Genomic DNA, 19,769 nt, shown 5'->3' with positions numbered 1-19,769 from the left:
AGAGTTAAAGGGGAACAACGACGACCACAAGGTAAGATTCAGTCTTTAGAGGTACCTGAGTGGAAGTGGGAATCCATTTCCATGGATTTCATTGTGGGTTTGCCAAAGAGTCAACAAGGTAACAACATGATTTGGGTAATAGTGGATCGGCCCGACCAAGTCGGCTCACTTTGTTCCAATGAAAGATACATGGACTAAGGCACAACTGGCTATGGCCTATCGAAAGAACGTCTTTGAAGTTACATGGAGTCCCTAAGGACATAGTGTCTGACAGAGATGCGAGGTTTATATCGAGGTTTTGGAAGGAGTTGCAGGAATCGTTGGGAACAACTTTGAAGATGAGTACAGCATTTCATCCTGCGACAGACGGGCAGACTGAGAGAACAATCAAGATCTTGAGGATATGTTGCGAGCTTGTGTGATGGATTTTGGTGGTAGCTGGGAGCAGAGGTTGGACTTGATAGAATTTTCTTACAATAACAGCTATCACACTAGTATTGGTATGGCACCGTTTGAGGCTTTGTATGGGAGGAGATGTAGGAGTCCAATCTGTTGGGACGATAGTCTTGAGGCGATGGTTTTAGGACCAGAGATGGTGCATGAGATGGTGGAAGCAGTTAAGATGATCGGGGAAAGGATGAGAGCACTCGGGATCGACAAAAGAGTTATGCAGATCTACATCGCCGGGATATAGAGTTTCAGGTTGGGGATAAGGTTCTTCTGAAAGTGTCTCCTATGCGTGGGGTTATGAGATTTGGGAAGAAAGGTAAGCTGAGTCAGAAGTTTATCGGTCCTTATGAGATCTTAGAGCGAGTGGGAGAGGTTGCTTATCGTCTGGCTTTACCTGCTGCGTTAGAGAGAGTACACAATGTGTTTCACGTATCGCAGCTGCGGAAGTATGTGAGCGACCCGTCACATGTGTTAGAGGCAGAGAGCCTAGAGCTAGATGAGTCCTTATCATATCTTGAGGTGCCTAAGCAGATTCTAGACCGAAAGGTTAGAAAGACTAGGAGTGGTGAGACAGTTTTGCTTAAGATCCTTTGGTCTAACCACGAGACCGAGGAAGCTACATGGGAGCCAGAGGAAGCGTTGAAAGAGCGTTACCCTTTCCTTTTTGATCAGGTACGTATGGTTACGGGGACGTAACCTTGTTTCTTTTAGGGGGGTAGGAGATGATCGCGCACAGTTTTTAGGAGTTTTATACCCCTTTTATATGTTGTGTCGGGATGTTTGTCGGGATGAGTTGGGTTAGTAACATGTTTTATGTCGAATTTTGTTGTGGTTGTTGAGTCGGGAATCTTATGGGAGTACCTTTGTTTAGTAGTGGTTTGAACTTCGGGGACGAAATTCCTTTTAAGGAGGGAAGACTGTAATACTCCGTATTTATAAGTCTTGGGGTACTCTATCGAGTAGGCCTTACTCTGTCGAGTAAGGGTAAGTTGCGTTTTAGAAAAGTTTCTGACCTGTTGGGTACTCGATCGAGTAGCTGGGGCACTCGATCGAGTAAGGGGGTACTCGATCGAGTGCCTTGGGTACTCGATCGAGTAGCCGGTTTTTCTGAGGAGTTTTCTCTGGTTTTGTTAATTATGCGATTAAGGTATTTAAGCTTCGTCGTCATTATTCTAAATCACTTTTACAAAACCTAAATTACTGTTTAAGAGAGAAAGCAAGAAAGTTCATCTTCTTAATCGCATTATTAGCAATCCCCGAAGTTTGGAGGGTCAGTTCTTATCGTTGTTCATACCGTTGAGTTCCTTGCGTCGAGGGTAAGATCTATGTACCCTTTTTATTGTCTTTCCTTTGAATTGATTAAACCCTAATTTAGAGATTTGGGAGTTTTATGTGTAGTATGTGATTTGGTAGCCTCTATGTGTTGTATGATAGGAGGAGGGTTTATAGAGGAGGCTTTTTGATTCAAAGAAAGTAGAGACCGTCGATTGTGTGCTTACCGGGTAGGATTTCTACTCGTATTAGTCCCATAATGGGATATTGGTTGATGTATTGTATTTGGTTGTTTGATATAATAATTGTATTGTGATTGTGGTTGTGATCGTTGTTGATGGTTCGCGAGGCGTGGCCTCGGCTGAGTGGGGTCACTTGCGGGAGTGGCTTCACGCCCTAGTTTCGCCTTCTGTGGAACCCGCCACAGAAGGGATGTGCACATTAATGGACATGGTTATCGCTCACTATGTGGAGCGGGGATTTGGTGGGTACGGCTGCGGTCCCCCACTGGCAGGGCTGGTCCAGTGGATAGTCAGTGATCGAGATGATTGGATTTGGCGTGGATGTGTGTGTGTGACAGTTAATCTGTCTTGTTTGCCTTATTGTTATTATATATTGAATTGTGTGATTAGTACTGACCCCGGTGTTGTTTTGTAAACCTGCGGTGATCCATTCGGGGATGGTGAGCAGATATTGAGCGGTATTGAGATGAATCTTTGGGATATTTGGGATGGCCACGACATGATGATAGGAGTCTTCCGCTGTAGCTTATTAGTATTTACATTTCAGTTAGAAAAGTCAGTTTGAGATCATGTATCGTACTTTTGGTTTGGTTTTGAGGATTGTAACTATTCGCTAATTATTTATAATAAACGTTGTTTCTTCATTGTTATTTGATTATCATTGCCTCGGGTAACCGAGATGGTAATGTCTTCATACCTGAGTGGTCCTGGTAAGGCACTTGGAGTATGGGGGTGTTACATGAAAGGTCAAGAAAAGTAAGCTAATGAAAGAATTGGAGCCTTGGCAAATACAAACAAGAGCCAAAATGAAGAATTGAGAACTCGGTTTCACAAGGGCCAACTTCAAACGCGTATATCTAGAGTTCTAGAGCTCGTATCAACGCAAGGCCAAGTGGAGGTGAAAGCTTGTGATCTTAGCTTTCCAATGGTAGGTCGCATGCCTTATTTGAACAAGAAACGAGAGAGTTATGGCTCTCGCAAGTTGTTGCCACAGGAAAAACCGCAGTCTGCCAAAAATAACGGCAAGCTGCCATGGCAGACTGCCAAGACCACGGCAGACTGCCGTTTTGGCTGGAAACGAGATTCTAAATTCCGTCATATGTTCCTATTGAAAGCCCATTTTCCTATGCCTTGTTTTTAGACTATAAATACATGTTTTGCATTAGGTTTTTGAGGCCCTTTTTCACCTCCTTACCATCAAATCTTATGCTTGAGTTTTAATCTTGTAAATAATTAGACCTTAATCAATTTCCATTTTTATTGTAATCTTTCCACAAAAATTGGGTTGTAATCAAACTATGGTTGGCTAAGTCTTTCATCTTGGTATAATTCATCCAAAGTTTCCAACTTTGGTATTGTAAGACTCTTTTAATCTCTCTTTATTTATCCATTGATCTTTCCTTGTGCTTATTTTCTTATGTTGAGTAGATGAATGTATGAATTGATCACTCTTGCTTCTTATTTACCCAACTATTGCAAATTCTAGAGAAATGGTTTAATCTATCTAGGATTAATTGGAGCAAGCTTGTTGTATGTTGATTTGGTTTAAAGGATTCATGCAATAAGTAGGAAATTTCATGTCTTTTCTCATTTGTATGATTTAATCTTGTGAGAATTGATCCTAGCTTCTTGTCTTGGCATAACCCTTAATGCTCATGTTTAACTTTCACTCATGCTTTAATGAATTGTTGATTAAACTTGAAGGATATACATGGATGGTTTAATTTGTGTATGTTAACATCTTGATTTGATAGTATTGGGTGGATAATAAGGAGAGAATTACAAAAAAGTCAAACTTTATCCTTGTTGGTTACTAAGGAGGGATTACACCAAGTCCTCTTTAATATTGAATTTTCTTGCTCACCAAGTGTTTGTCATATTGCTTGTTAGAAAAAGATTGCAACTTTACTTTGTTTTCATGTTACCAATCAACTCAAACACCCCCCCCCCCCTTTTATCTATGTTCATCTATTGTTTGTCATTGTTGATAACCATTGTTTGTTTATACACTTGTCATTAGTATTCAATAGTTTACAATTCAAGTATTTAGCTTAAAAGACTTTCTCTTGGGATCGACCCTTACTTGCACTATATTGCTTTATCATTTGGAGTAATCTAGAGTATAGTTTGGTTTATAAATTGTTAATTTGGTAGCTTAATTCTAGCATTTAACGACCTAGTCTTTTCCCCTACCAAATTTTGGCGCCGTTGCCGGGGAAGGGCAACATAGCTAAAGCTTGTTTTTGAACTATTGGTCTTTAATTAGTGTAGTTAGTCTTTGTAAATATAGGACTCCTTTACTTGCCTTAGTTTGTTTACTTCTTTGATTTGATGGCTACTCGTTATTGTCGCCAAACTCATGATGAACCATTTTACAAGTTTTTTAATAGAACAAAAGAGTTTAACTCTCTACGTGAATACCCTTATGAGATGAGAAAGCTTTGTAATATGGTATATAATGGGTTGAATGAAGAAACCTTGTTCCTTACCGATAAATTAACTAATCAATAATATATTGGCAATGTCTATAACTATGAAGAGAAGTGGAAATTTTTCCTTATGTTGGCTATTGCGAGTAAAGAATTGGAGTTGAGAAATTCACTCCCTAGTGTAGCATGTAAGGCTATTCATGGTGAGGAGCCTCTAATTGAGGGATCGTAGAGTGAATTAGTTGAGGAAGTAGAACATGAAGAGGTTATTCACACTTTAGACAATGAGTGTTTTGATGATGGTTCCTATGATAAAGAGAATGATCTTGAGTTTGAAAACCCTCCTCCCCTTAATCTTGATACGAGCTACTCTTATAAAGAGTATTGTTTTTGGGATGATGAGAAGGATGCTTATGTTTTCACCACACTTCCATGCCACTCCCCCTTTGTGCTATCTACCGACACCTTGTGCACTAGTGATGATGGTTCCTCGAGTAATAGTCATGTTGATGAGAACAACTCCTCGGTCCTTAGTGGCCTTGGTGAGGAGTTGTCTTGTGAAGAGTCATTGGGTCAAATTGTTGAAAAAGATGAACATGAGGGAAGTAAGGTTGAGGAAGATGTTGTTTGCACCTTTGACAACTCTTATTTTGAGGGTCTATTTGATGAGGGAGATGATATGTGTGACTTGAAACCTTCTTTGGCCTTACCATCCATTGAGATCCCTATTCACATTCCTTGTACCGAAGTTGATGCCTCACATCTTGGTAACAACTCCTTGGTTCGTAGTAACTCTTGTCCGAAATTGACCATTAAAGAATCAAGGAGTGAGGTGTTTGAGAGGAATGAGGAAGGACCAATGATTTGTGAGGTGGTTGTGATAGAAAAAGAGAAGGTGGTAGCTCTTGAATATGTTTGTGACCCTTCAAAAATTATGAAACTTACAAGTGTGGGGGTAAAGGAATATGCAAAAGAGGGAATGGAAAATGAGTTTGTAGAGGTTTACCCCCTCAAGGAGGAACCACCTCAAATTTGTTTTGAAAAGTCATCAAGCTTATCACCCAAAGAAGCTCATGAAACCCCCTTATTCTTACTTGGTTTTCACCAAGTCCATCCCATCATTCAAAGAACCTTATCGTGACAAGAAACCGTTCCTTAGGCATGAAAAGTTAAAATATGTGTCTTGTGCACACTCGGTCCTTGCTTGTACTTTCTATGTGGGTGATTCATGCTATTGTCATGGCTCTCGTTTATGGGCTAGTGTGTATGACAAGTTACTAAGGGCGTTGCGTTGTTCCACTCTTGATTCTTGAAGAAGAAAAATGTTGAAAAGGCGTCGAGCAAACGACGAAAACCAAAAGCGCTTTACGGGAGGCAACCCGTACTCCTTTCACATTGCTTTATTCTCCTTTGCATTTCTAGTACTCTCCTCCACATTGAGGACAATGTGGAAACTAAGTGTGGGGGAGTAGTTTGGTTGTAACATATGTAAGCTTTATTTCATGTTTTGATGCATATTTTTGAAAAAAAAAAAAATGAAAATCCCGGCTTGGTGAAAACCCACAAGGGTGGGCACCTAAGGCAAGATTGGGAAGGTGGCCGAGGACGGGTTGAAAACCTGAAAGGGCATTTCGGGCAAAATGAAGAAATGAGTTGCGAGCCACCATGAGAGGTAAGGAAAAGTTAAGGTGAAAACCCGAAAGGGGGGCTTAAGCAAAATGAGGGATTTTCAACAAAAAAAAATTGAAAAATTGAAAATTGTCACACCAAAAAGATGGAGGGATAAGAAGGGAGTGATAAGGAGGGTCTTGGAAGGAGGCTAGATTAGGATTTAATTTCATTTTGAGTCATAAAACTTGTCCCAAATCGGTGGATTTTTGCTTTGGCTATTTTGGTTGTTGAATTGCATAGGTGTGTGGCCAGCCAAGTAGCATGATCTTTCATTTCATGGAGTGATAAGGGGGTGATATAAGTGGAGTAATTTGGTGATTTAGGAAGTTGTTTAGACCACTTTGCTATCACCTTGGGATAAGGTGAGAGTGGTCATCTCTTGATAGGTGATATAAGAAGGGTGGTTGTGATGTTGATGATGTGTTGTGTCTTGTGTGAGGGATGATATAAGGAGGGTGAGTGAGAGAAGAGTTTGTGTCACCTTTGAGTCTAGATTTTCTCTTTAATTGGTGGTTGTTCAAGAGGGAGATATAAGAAGGAAGAGGTAAGGGAAGAGTGATCATTTACACTCATGCTCACTAGTAGACTTGCTCAATTGTTTGTCTTAGGTTTTGCTCGAGACGAGCAAAAGTCTAAGTGTGGGGGTATTTGATAGAGTCAAATAGTGTCGGCGTAATTAGGTAGTTTTAGTTGAATAAACTTGTCACAAAGGCGGTTTTGAGTGTTAATCGTTGTATTCTCCGGTGAATCCACTTTGGTTGTAATTTGGATCATTTGAACTTGTTGGTATTTACATCTCAAGGTACTCAAGGTAATTCAAGTACTTCATATTGGTAAGTTGAGATGAAGGAATCATTTTGTACAAACCGACTCATAAGTCAAACCCGAACCACGGTCAACCAAGGCGAAAAAGAAGAGCAAAAGGTAAGCCCAAGTAACAAGTGAAAGGTCAAGAAAAGTAAGCTAATGGAAGAATTGGAGCCTTGGCAAATACAAACAAGAGCCAAAATGAAGAATTGAGAACTCGGTTTCACAAGGGCCAACTTCAAACGTGTATATCTGGAGTTCTAGAGCTCGTATCAACGCAAGGCCAAGTGGAGGTGAAAGCTTGTGATCTTAACTTTCCAATGGTAGGTCGCATGCCTTATTTGACCAAGAAACTAGAGAGTTATGGCTCTCGCAAGTTGCTGCCACAGGAAAAACCGCAGTCTGCCAAAAATAACGGCAAGCTGCCATGGCAGACTGCCAAGACCACGGCAGACTACCGTTTTGGCTGGAAACGAGATTCTAAATTCCGCCATATGTTCCTATTGAAAGCCCATTTTCCTATGCCTTGTTTTTAGACTATAAATACATGTTTTGCATTAGGTTTTTGAGGTCCTTTTTCACCTCCTTACCATCAAATCTTATGCTTGAGTTTTAATCTTGTAATAATTAGACCTTAATCAATTTCCATTTTTATTGTAATCTTTCCACAAAAATTGGGTTGTAATCAAACTATGGTTGGCTAAGTCTTTCATCTTGGTGTAATTCATCCAAAGTTTCCAACTTTGGTATTGTAAGACTTTTTTAATCTCTCTTTATTTATCCATTGATCTTTCCTTGTGCTTATTTTCTTATGTTGAGTAGATGAATGTATGAATTGATCACTCTTGCATCTTATTTACCCAACTATTGCAAATTCTAGAGAAATGGTTTAATCTATTGGGTCTGTTGTATACTGGGTTAGGATTTAGAAATAGTAGTAGTTTTTCTTTTTAGCTAGTAAGTGGATCAAGAAATTTTGGGCCCCTTATACACTTGGGCCCCGGTGCGAAGAGCTGAAATGCTCGATCTATATGTTGGCCGCCCCTGCCATATCAGCTTGTGCCTTCCACCGCTCCGTCCGTCCCGGTTATTTGTTTATCTTTGATTTTGATATAAATAAAAACTAAGGAGAGGGGAGATGACCATTGGTGGGTGATGTTATTGATTGAGTGAGAAGTAAACAACGAGTTATATGAATGATTAAATTACTCTTTAAAAATATTCTCAATATAAAAGAAGTAAATAAATAATTAAGATATTTATAATGAAAAAAGTAAATAAATGACGGGAATAGATTGGAGTATTATAAAATCTTATTTATAAACAGATGAGAACCTTGCTTTTGGCTAGATCTCGCGTTTCTTCTCATTTTTCCAACTTATTTCTTCGGATAATTTCCAATTCGGGTGCCCGAGGTTTGACAAAATTCCAATTAGGGTGCCTGAGGTATGTGTAATCCCATTTTAGGTGCCCGAGGTTTAGACTTAGTTTCACTTTAGGTACCTCACATTTGCATAGTTCCAATTTGGGTACCTCAAAAACAATTTTGTATCCACCTAATTAACACCGTTACATTATAACATTGAGATTGACAACTTCAGACAAATAATTAGAGACTTCCAAGTTCTAACCCATCAATTACGTAATCTAATACTATACTAAAACAAACAAATAGACAAGTTTGGTTCATGTGAAAACAACATAAATACCATTCAAGCACTATAAAACTTTAGAATGTTAACTCCCTCAAAAAAATCTATAGGATGTTAATGAAGTATCAATGACAGAAAACTAAACCACAAATAATTAGGTTTGTTGGACAAAAAATACTATAACCATCCCACAAAACAACCTGTCACCCAATGTTTAGTTTTAAAATCAAAAGACGATAGTGAAATATGTTCTTTCTCTATCTTTCGGTCACACAAAACGATCCATTCCAGTAGAAATAACTCTTTCTCCCCTCTTTAGCTCTCATTTTGCCTTCTAGTTCCTGCAAGTTTTTTACTCTTTCTTGTTTCCCCACCTTGACAACCTCTTTTGTTATGACCAAGGATCCCACATGTTGAGCACTTAACAACGCTGCACCGCTTCACCCTAACTGGTTCTCCTTTCTCTCTATGTCTTTGGACTCTAGGTCTTCCCGACCTCCTTGTTACCAGTGGAGGATTTAATCTTGGCTCCTGGTCTTCAAGCCATTTGGTGTGGTCAGGGATAGGGCAAATAATACCTCGGTAAACTTGTGCATACTTTTGTGACGAGTAAAAAGGATGAACATATTGTTCCAGTTTTTCTCGCATATGCCTAACACCAGAAGCAGCATGCTTGCAAGGTATGCCCAAGTTTTGCCAACTTTGACAATCGCAGGTCTGCTCCCTAAGATTCACGTTGTAAAAATGGGTACCATCTTTCACTTCGTACAACCCTTCACCGGCTGCTCTAGGGATACAATAATATCCATCTTTCCAGGCCCAATCACACATTTTCTTAACCTTGGGGCAAATCGATGAATCCCACTTTGCGATTGATTTTTTTTTCTTGTACATCTTTTTCATACACCTTCTCCTCAAACCCTCAAGCATTGACAATATTGGTAGACCTCTCAACTCCCTAATTTTCCCGTTAAATGACTCGACAAAATTATTCGTCACATCACCAACCTTTAGAGACTTGTCAAATTTATGTCTCGCCCATAACTCCAAAGGCACCGCCATCAAATAGTTATATGCTTCCATGCCGTTTTTCTTAATTTGATCCATTGCCTTGAAAAAGACGAACTCATTATGTGCTTTAGCCGCTGTCCAGAAATAGCTCTTTAATAGCTCCCCCGGCCATTGTTGTTTGAAATTTGCATACAAGTGTCTTGCACATATCCTTCTACTTACTTCTGGAAGTATAGAAGATAATGCACATTCAACTCCCTGTCAAAACAATATATATAAAATATAAAATAAAGAAGTAAATATGTTATTATTTGCAAGTTGAAATAGAATAGAAGTATTTATATCTACATACATACCTTCTGCCTGTCACTACAAATGACCCATTTTTTCCTTTCCTCTTGAGGTGCCATCCGCTTCAAATGGTAAAAGAAGAACTCCCATGTTTCCGTGGTTTCCTTGTCTACCACACCATATGCAATAGGGAAAATCCCACCATCTCCATCTAAAGCACATGCTACTAGTAAAGTTCCACCGAATTTTCCTTTTAAATGAGTTCCATCGACCCCTATAAACGGCCTACATCCATTAATAAATCCTTCTTTCATTGCTTCAAATGATATAAAGATTTTCTTAAAAAGCGGGTTAACTTGAGGGTTTTCAGGACGGGTCCAAGTTATCCCAGTGATCGATCCCGGGTTCCTCTCCATAATCAGCTTGATATACGTAGGCAACCTTGCATACGAATCTTTATGGGACCCCTCCATGGATTCTTTCAAAATTCCCCTAGCTCTATACAACATACTCTTTCCTATCCTAACACCAAACCTGAAATTCATCAAGTCCTTCATGGTTTTGATGTCCATTGACGGAGCAGCTCTAAAGTCAATAGCCAACATGTCAGCCACCCATGAAGCTTTCACGCTAGGATTCTTGTCTAGTCGTATACATGTATGCTTATCTGTGAGTGTTTTAATCTGATAAGTTATATCATCCGGCAACAATGAAGCATAAATTCTCCACGGACATGGCTCATAAGTTACCATCTTCAAATTATCGTCCACCGTCGATGAATTTGGATTCGAATCCTTACAAGTTGCCCAAAATTTTTTCTTCAAATTCCTCTTCTTATCTAATGCAAACCCCTCTTGAATAGCATATGATTGTAATACATTTAGGAATTTTTTCTTATTTTCAAAAAGGTGACCGACTTCAAACTTAATCTTGCCATTAATTTGATCCGCGTACCATTTTCCATTTTGGATGTACTTAGGAATATCGTTATCATCATCTTCCCTAATATCTCCATCTGATACACTATGGTCATCAGACTCACCCATAGAAAACTCGTCTGAGGCATGCCACTGCCCTTCAGAACTACAAGATTCAATATCGCCTACACATTCTGGATCCCAATCATCATCAGTCGACACTGAAGCATATCCCTCCATAGTATCAAGATTAGGTACATCAACTACATGCCCATGTCTTATCATTTGAGCATCTTTTGAAAGTTTGTAAAGCTCCATTGCAGATTTCAAGAGTGGAGTAGGACTCTCTAATTTCTCTATGCTTAGGTGGATCACTTTAGCATGTTCATACAACCCAAACATTACCATTATATCCTCATCAGTGTCTAAACTTAATAATATAGAGCTTCCAGGAATACCACAAGTCACTTTTATATGTAAAGGTTCTGGCATAATATGTTTAGCACCAACACTCCATATATCAACAAATAAAGCTATAATCGAGTACTCAGAAGGAACAATTTCTCTTATTACGAACTCAAATTCTTCATAATGACACACAAGATTATGGTACTGCAAACGGAAACAATTGAACAAACAAATCATAAATTTGAAGATTAACAAACAAATAATCAAAACTATAATCCAGCTCAATTACTCCCAAAGTTGAATTTACAAGTTCAGCATCACAAATTCATGAATTCAAAAGCAAACAAATTACATACTGTATGACCAATAATGAAATTAAAGTAGTCATATGCAATTACTAAGCCACTTACGTTACCAAAATCCTTGATTAATCACAATTCAATAAAGGTCTTAACTTTACAATTGATACATGGAAATATATAAAGACCTCAATTAATTGTAAAATATAGATGAAATTAACAGAAGAAAGTTCATTGTATTACCTCCATTGCTGTCGAGATCTCAGGATTTAAGTTCATTGTATTACCTCCATTGCTGTCGAGATCTCAGGATTTTAATTGCACAAGTAGGAAAATGGAGAGATGAAAGAAATATGACCTAAGTTTCTAACTTTCTAAGGCTTTAACGGCAAAAATTGACGTCGTTTAATTTTTTTATTTTTATTTTTGCTTTTTAGTAATTGTGGTGTTAATGAGGTACCCAAATTGAAAATAATATTGATATATGAGATACCCAAATTGGAACTATGCAAATGTGAGGTACCTAAAGTGAAACTAAGTCTAAACCTCGGGCACCTAAAATGGGATTACACATACCTCAGGCACCCTAATTGGAATTTTGTCAAACCTCGGGCACCCGAATTGGAAATTATCCTATTTCTTTGATAGCACACTCATAAAAGAAAGAGAAAAGAGTTAGGTATATGTTCATATATACTTCATATTATATTCACGGGGACATTTCATATAAAGTGATCAAGTGTCTTCTTATCTAAAAAACTTGGACACACACAAAATAAAAATAAAAAACACTAAGATGGTTGCTCCATTAGCTAATTGGCCGTGGCATAACTTGGGATCGTATAAGGTACAATATGCAAACATTCATTTCTTCATCATGTATGTTCTTCTTTAAGTAACAAAGTGAGTCCTTTGTTGCAGTATGAATAGTTTACATTTTCTTTATTTTGTGAGGGGGAAATAAAGTAAATGTAAACTATTGACTAGCACGAAGGTAGTCTTTGATTTATTTGATTTATTTCCCTTTCTTCTTTGTAGTACTTTATAATTGGACCGTTTGTTGCACAACTATCATTTCTATGGTGGAAGGGTGAGACCATCACAAATTTATGGTGCTTCCATCTTCTATTATTATGTGTTCTAAGATGTTTTCTCCATCAACTCTGGCACATGTACTCCAACATGTACTCCCTTAGTCATAAACGAAGAATTAATCACCAACCTGTTGATTTTAACCAGATCGACCTTGAATGGGATTGGTATGTCGTTTTCCATTTATAATTTAATTTTGAGTTTTTCTACGTGATACCGTTACAAGAATAGTTTTTCTGTGTTAAATTGACATCAATTTAAGACTGCGTGCCTACGTCCGACCTCCTCACCTTGGCATGGTCTATGGAAAATGGAATGAAAAGTAAATACAACTTTATAAAGCTTTAGGTACATACATACATACATTCATGCATGTAAGTCTTTTCTTTTCCGGTAAAGGTTTAGTTAATTGTTAGTAACTTCTTACTCATTGTCTCTTTATGATGACACTCCTATTCGAATAGGTTTCTTACATATTAAAATCTCTTTCAATCACTATGTTAATGTGAAGTAACTGCCAAAGCCTAAAGATGATCAATTACTATAGAAGACATAAAAGTCAATAACAAATCGATATTATCATTTGACATTTGATTTATTAAATATACCCAAATTATGGAATAATCGGAGTAAAGTTTAAAGTATGAGAATGATCTTTTATTGTTTTTTCTTTTACAAATAAAGTTTAAGTTAAAGGGTAGATCTTATCCAGTCCAAGGCCATGGAGACCACCGGCCTATTTAAGGGTTATCAATGATGTTTATAGAATTACAACGAGCCTACCAACAAAGTTATATTTTAATACAATGGATGGAAATTGAATTCGTGACTCAAAGTAAAAACCTGAACTTTTTATCAATGTTTTTATGCATTAAATGACGTCTCAAACTATAACACTTACATACAAGTAGTAGTTATTTTATAATGTTTCAATCTACTTCTGCTTACTAATATATATTTCTGTGATTATTATTATTGTAGGGACAATTTCATAATCCTTCAGGGTCTTATTGCCGCATTGATATGTTATATGTTCCCATCATTAACAAATTGCGGAATTTTATGGGATACAAAAGGATTAATTAGTGCCCTAATCCTCCACATGGCAGTTTCAGAACCCTTGTATTATTTCATGCACAAATTATTCCATACGCAATCATACCTCTTCGACTCTTACCATTCACTTCACCATTCATCTAATGTACTTCAGCCCTTCACAGGTAAGCTTCTAGTTTATGTTTTGAAATTTATTTCGTTTTAATCATTTATTTGACTTTGATTAAAAACAAAGTAAATCATTGATAAGAACCTAAAGAGTAGGTTTAAACTTTTCACTTTCCAAATTGTAAGGATAATTGACAAGCTAGGCTGGTAAAGTTCTAAAAAGGACATTTTGTTCCAACAAAATGGGAAGTAAATTCGGAAAACGTCACCAAATACTATTGGTGACCACGTGGACCATGTGGTAGGTCCTTTAATATGAAAGGAAATTGACAAGGCTGGTGATGTGTCGCCAAATCATAAGTACAGCATTTAATTCACAATAAATTTGTGTACATAATTTGATTGTTATGCACAAAAGGAAAGTTACGAATAACATTACGTAATTAAATATTTTTATCGTTGTTAAAAAAATAAAAAATTTTAATTAATTTTAATGAGGTATGTTTTTAAAAACATTGATATAATGATTAAAATTGCACGGGTATAATATAAGATATTAAATTATAAAAATAATTTTTTTATTAATTTTTAATTAATTTTAATGAGGTTTTGTTAATGGGCTAGTCTTATGCATAATATATAATATGGTCTTATGTAATAATTTGTTTCGAAATTAATTCTTGTAAAGTTTGGCCTAAAATTATACTTTTACTAAGAATTCATACGCATATTGGTGAATGTTTTATTGATAATGTCATTGGTGAATCTTTTTTGAAGAGATATGTCTCTTTATCCCGTTTTTAATTCGTTTTTCTCTTCTTCTTTTTCAAATTCATTTTTTTCCCGATATTAATTAGGTTTTAACTATAATTAGTATTTCATTGTTAGCATTTTATTATTTTTCTTTAATTTATAAATAATTGTTGCTTTTAATATCCTGCTATTAATTAAATACTACATTTTTTTATGCGTTTTTAAGGAATTTTTTGCTTTTTGTTGTTGTTAAAACTGTTCTTCATTTTTATTTTCTATATTACATGAGTATTATAGATGTGCTAATTATTTTTTGGGATTTAAATAATTAATATTCATGCTGAACAATTTTTACAGTTTTGTTATTATTTTCTTTTGATTACGAAAAATATTAATATATAAAATTGGACATTTTTAGTAATATATAATGTTTAGTATATTTAATATTGGTAAATTGAAAATATACTAATCAACATATTATCAAATCAGCGTATAAATATGGTAAAGCACACTGAAATTAATTCAGTTGTACGTACAAAAGGGCCCACCATTACAGTTTTTTTGGAAAAAAGAAAAGAAAAAGAAACTTATTAGTGATGACGTAGACGCACCAAATTGCTTGAACTGTTTCTCTATTTATATAGAGAAGATTCTTGATTAATATTTTGTGAAATGAAACCTTAAAAATTCATCTTCAAATAAAGCAAAGAGGAGACATGATTTGAGCTACACAGGAATGAACGTGTAATAATAAAATAAAAAGTTGAAATAAGTCTAAAACTTTGAAATTTCATCTCCTATTATTGTTATTAAATAATTTAATATTTTACGGAGTAAATAAAAATATGCATGCAGCTGGAAATGCAACATTTATGGAACATCTACTAATGTTGTCCATCGTGGCTATACCGTTGATGGGAGGTAGACTGATAGGACATGGGTCAGTAAGCATGGTTTATGTCTACATTTTGGGATTTGATTTTCTAAGATGCATGGGTCACTCCAACGTTGAATTCATCCCACATCGGATTTTTGATCATCTTCCTTTCTTTAGATACCTTCTCTACACTCCCACGTAAGTTTATCTTTATACTTTCGTCTTAATTGTTTTGTTACTACAAATACTTGTGCTATTAGTTTTAACTTTCGTCTTAATTCCAATCAACTATTTGTGCCATTTTTTGGTTATAAATATTATGAATAAATATAATAGTTAGACTCCAACCGTCACCTTAAGATTTTGGTTCAGATGGTTAATTTACCATGATATCAAAGCCAACTCACGAAGTGGAAATTTAGCACATGGTATGAGGGGCATGTGCACTAACCACTCTTCGAGCCCAATTGACACTCGAGTGAGGGGCGTACTAGGAATAAATATAATAGTTGGGCCTTAACCATCATCTTAAGGTTTTGGTCCCAACCATCATTTTAAGGTTTTGGTTAAGATGATTTATCTATCAATAACTAGTGCAGAGTACTAAACTCCGGGCATGCTATAGAAGTACTTCATCTCAAATATTTAATTTGTTTATCTCTAATCAAAGCTGATTATTTAGTGTTTAATTCTTCATGATTTTCTTCGTTGATAAACTAACTACCCGTATCTTCTTAAACATTAATATGTGCTGGCCCTTGGATTCATTAAAGAAAAACCGTACAACACTGGACTAGTAGTATTTAAATTGAGTATTATTATATTACCAAATGTCACGATCTGATTTTTATCGTGAATTTGTGGGCATCAACCTCTAATAATATGACTTAGGTAACACTCCAATCAAACGAGTAATTGTCATTGAATTTATTGCTTAAAACTAAAACAAAGCAATGTGCATCTAATTTTGTGGTTGATGGATACAGATATCACAGCCTACATCATTCGACAAAAGACTGTAATTTCTGTCTATTCATGCCTCTTTACGATCTATTGGGCAATACCCTAAATACCAAGTCTTGGGACCTCCATAAACAAATAAGTTTAAATGCAGGTTTGTATTAATATCATTTCAAGCTGCCTTTTTTTTTTTTTTTTTTTTTTTTTTTTTTTTTTTTTTGAACTTTTTTATTGGGTCAAAATCCTCATTATGAAAGTTCATAATTCACAAGTTCTTGTTTCGGACGGCCATTTGGCCTGAAATAATAAATCAGGATTTTGTGACCATTTTATGATCAAATGCAACCACAATGGTTTAGCAAGTGTTACGAATGTTTATAAGCTTGTTTTTGAAATAATCACGTTTTTCGATCACAATGATTCAAAATCGTCTTATTATTTCGCATCAAAATAAAATGAGCCCTTCCGTAGCTAGACCAACTCATCTAGGAAATAGATTAACTAACGTCGAGATAATAATTTGAATATGTCAAACTTGATCGGACTAACATACAATGGCGTAAAAATAAAAACGGTGATTTGATATTACAGGGAAAAGAATGAAAGTGCCGGAATTTGTGTTCTTAGGACACGCAGTGGACATAACATCGTCAATGCATGGATCGTGGGTGTTCCGTTCGTTTGCGTCAATGCCGTACTCAACACGGTGGTTCCTCTTGCCTTTTTGGCCCATTGCATTTCTTATTATTTTTCCGTTGTGGGCGTGGGGCAAACCCATAGTCACCTCTTTCTACAACCTCCGTGGGAAGTTGCAGCAGACTTGGATCTTACCTAGATACGGTTTTCAGGTATTACAACATAACTTCCAACATTTCTTCATTATTTTTTGGTAGGATCTGTTTATGTACAATGGATACCCGATATATTTGCGTGAGGTCGCTGTTTACGTACAATGGATACGGTAACAATTTCTTACTAATTTTTGTTGACTAATTTCTTGCCTAAATGGCTAGTACTTTTTGCCATTCGCTAAAAAAGGGATTAACAAGCAAATAGAGCATGCAATCTTAAAAGCAGATAAGATTGGCGTAAAGGTTATTAGCCTCGCCGCTCTCAATAAGGTACGCAATTTTCACTTCATTCAACTAATTGTATTGTAACCAAATGGGTTGTTCACCGGGATTTATACACTGTTGTCGACACTGGAAACCCCGATTTACACCAAAATAGAAAAAAAAAAAAAAAATTGTATTGTGATACTTTTTGCATATCTTTATAATTTTTAGTTCTTTTCATTTTTTTTCCTTAAATAGAATGAAGCACTAAATGGTGGAGGAACATTGTTCGTAAACAAACACCCTAATCTAAGAGTGCGAGTAGTTCATGGAAATACACTTACTGCTGCCGCTATTCTTGATAAAATCCCTAAAGATGTTGAAGAAGTCTTTTTAACCGGAGCTACGTCTAAGCTTGGAAGAGCTATCGCGCTTTACTTGTGTCGCAAACAAGTCCGGGTATTGGTAAGTAATTTCCGAGTACCTCTAATATAGTAACTACAATGCGTGTTACAAACTCATATCCTTGTAATAATGTACATCTTCTTCGTAACAAAGTTAAAACAACATATCCAGTTAATCAAACAAAAAATTCATTGTTAACGACCTTATATAAAAATATTTATATAAGTTTTTGGCCAATGGATCCTCCCCAATAACTGGACTATCCAATACCTTTTTTTGTCAAATGGGAGAGGGTAAGTTTGTAATTACACCATGTCCTAGCTATCATCACTCACTCTTTGTTAAAAGAGGGACTAGACATCCAGTTACTAGAGAGAATCCAGCCTCAAGTTTTTGTTGTTTACGTCTAATATGATTTTAGTTATTCACTAGTGGATCGGACACTATTGTAGATGTTGACGCTATCGACACAAAGATTTGAAAAAATCCAAAAGGAAGCTCCAGTGAATTTCCAAAAATACTTGATACAAGTAACAAAATACCATACCGCAAAAAATTGCAAGGTAATGAAATTAAATCGAGTTTGTACTTGTAACCCTATTTGTATAATAGGCAAAGATATAAAGTTAAGAAAGTTATTAGTAAAGGTTTCATGTTTATAACACCAACCCACAGACATGGATCGTGGGTAAATGGATCACACCAAGAGAGCAAAGTTGGGCCCCACCTGGAACCCATTTTCATCAATTTGTGGTACCACCCATTTTGCAATTTAGGAGAGATTGTACTTATGCTGGACTTGCTGCCATGAAGCTTCCCTTAGATGTACAAGGCATTGGTTCTTGTGAGGTAATTAAGTTCGTTAATTGCAACTTTTTCTACGATTTTTACGAAGGCATGAATGATTTTATAGTACAAAGACTCGTGATGTGCGAGATCAATTATGTATATAATCGAGGGGAACCTAGTTAGTAGTAAATGGTAGCACTCGCTAATCCAAACCTCCGAAAAAATGGTTAATAAGAATATCGATTTTAACTACCAAAAATAACATGTTGGCTAATTAAAATCTCGATAACAATAATGAAAAATGCAGTATACAATGGAAAGAGGCGTAGTACATGCATGCCATGCAGGAGGAGTTGTGCATTCACTAGAAGGTTGGACACATCACGAGGTTGGTGCCATTGATGTTGATCGTATTAACATTGTCTGGGAAGCTGCTTTGAAGCATGGCCTTCAACCTGTTTAATCACACGTACGGTTCATATAATATAATCAGAAGACACAAAATTAATATTATTGTTACCTATTTGCAAGCTATTATCCATTATTATTATTATTCATCGTGTACTTTTTACCCTTTTCCACAAATTTTTCTATTTTTAAAAATCGGTGGCTTCATATAAATTTATTGTATGTACGAGTACGACTATAAAATAAATACTGTCTTGTGGTGCGGATAATTTGTTGTTCTAATCTATAAGTGCTTTCATCTCGATATAAATTTATTATGAAGACAAATTGTTCAACTCAGCAACGCAAAATAATATTATCAACGATTCGAAGTAATTCCTTACAAATGCCAATATTCTGGTAGTTATAAGTGGAGTATAACATAATCTTTGTTCATCTTGAATAAACCTGGTAAAACTGACCGACCGGAATTGAGGATCCGAATTTAACCTAAAACCCGTATTGGTCTGCACTTATTCAAGCCAATCAAAAACTGATTGTTATCATCAAATAAATTGAAAACAACCCATCGAACCAACCTAACGGACCCGAATTCTTACAAACGGAACCCGAATTAATTCGATCTGACACAATCAACCTATTTGTGAGCGAGGTTAAATGTTGGGATATTCTCTCGTGTATCCCTGAACACTTTTTCGTTTTCTATGGTGTACCCCTTATTTTTCGCAAAAAAACTTTGACCGACAATAATTCTCTTCTACGAGTTCAGAAAACAATATTTTTTTTTCCAAAGCAATTATCTCGTCAAGGCCTTCAA

The 19,769-nt window shown here is 36.2% G+C and overlaps 2 protein-coding genes across 2 annotated transcripts; one reads left to right on the top strand and one right to left on the bottom strand.

Annotated features, from left to right (window-relative positions):
• Positions 1-8,588: 8,588 nt before the first annotated feature.
• Positions 8,589-11,789, bottom strand: LOC141592455 (uncharacterized). Its single transcript, XM_074413135.1, has 3 exons — positions 11,693-11,789; positions 9,891-11,354; positions 8,589-9,792 (listed from the first exon to the last, which is right to left on the bottom strand). Exons 1-3 carry the CDS (start codon positions 11,726-11,728, stop codon positions 8,839-8,841), a joined length of 2,454 nt encoding a protein of 817 aa, XP_074269236.1. The 5' UTR covers positions 11,729-11,789; the 3' UTR covers positions 8,589-8,838.
• Positions 11,790-12,141: 352 nt separating this feature from the next.
• Positions 12,142-19,252, top strand: LOC141592453 (very-long-chain aldehyde decarbonylase CER3-like). Its single transcript, XM_074413133.1, has 11 exons — positions 12,142-12,296; positions 12,488-12,708; positions 13,523-13,761; positions 15,314-15,533; positions 16,322-16,449; positions 16,887-17,143; positions 17,309-17,416; positions 17,609-17,815; positions 18,208-18,318; positions 18,431-18,604; positions 18,852-19,252. Exons 1-11 carry the CDS (start codon positions 12,246-12,248, stop codon positions 19,005-19,007), a joined length of 1,872 nt encoding a protein of 623 aa, XP_074269234.1. The 5' UTR covers positions 12,142-12,245; the 3' UTR covers positions 19,008-19,252.
• The last annotated feature ends 517 nt before the right edge of the window (positions 19,253-19,769 follow it).

The sequence above is a fragment of the Silene latifolia genome, chromosome 7 (genome assembly GCF_048544455.1).
Source record: "Silene latifolia isolate original U9 population chromosome 7, ASM4854445v1, whole genome shotgun sequence".
In the NCBI taxonomy this organism is placed as follows: Eukaryota; Viridiplantae; Streptophyta; class Magnoliopsida; order Caryophyllales; family Caryophyllaceae; genus Silene; species Silene latifolia.
The sequence above is the reverse complement of the archived record's forward strand: the minus strand, read 5'-3'. Positions and strand labels throughout refer to the sequence as shown.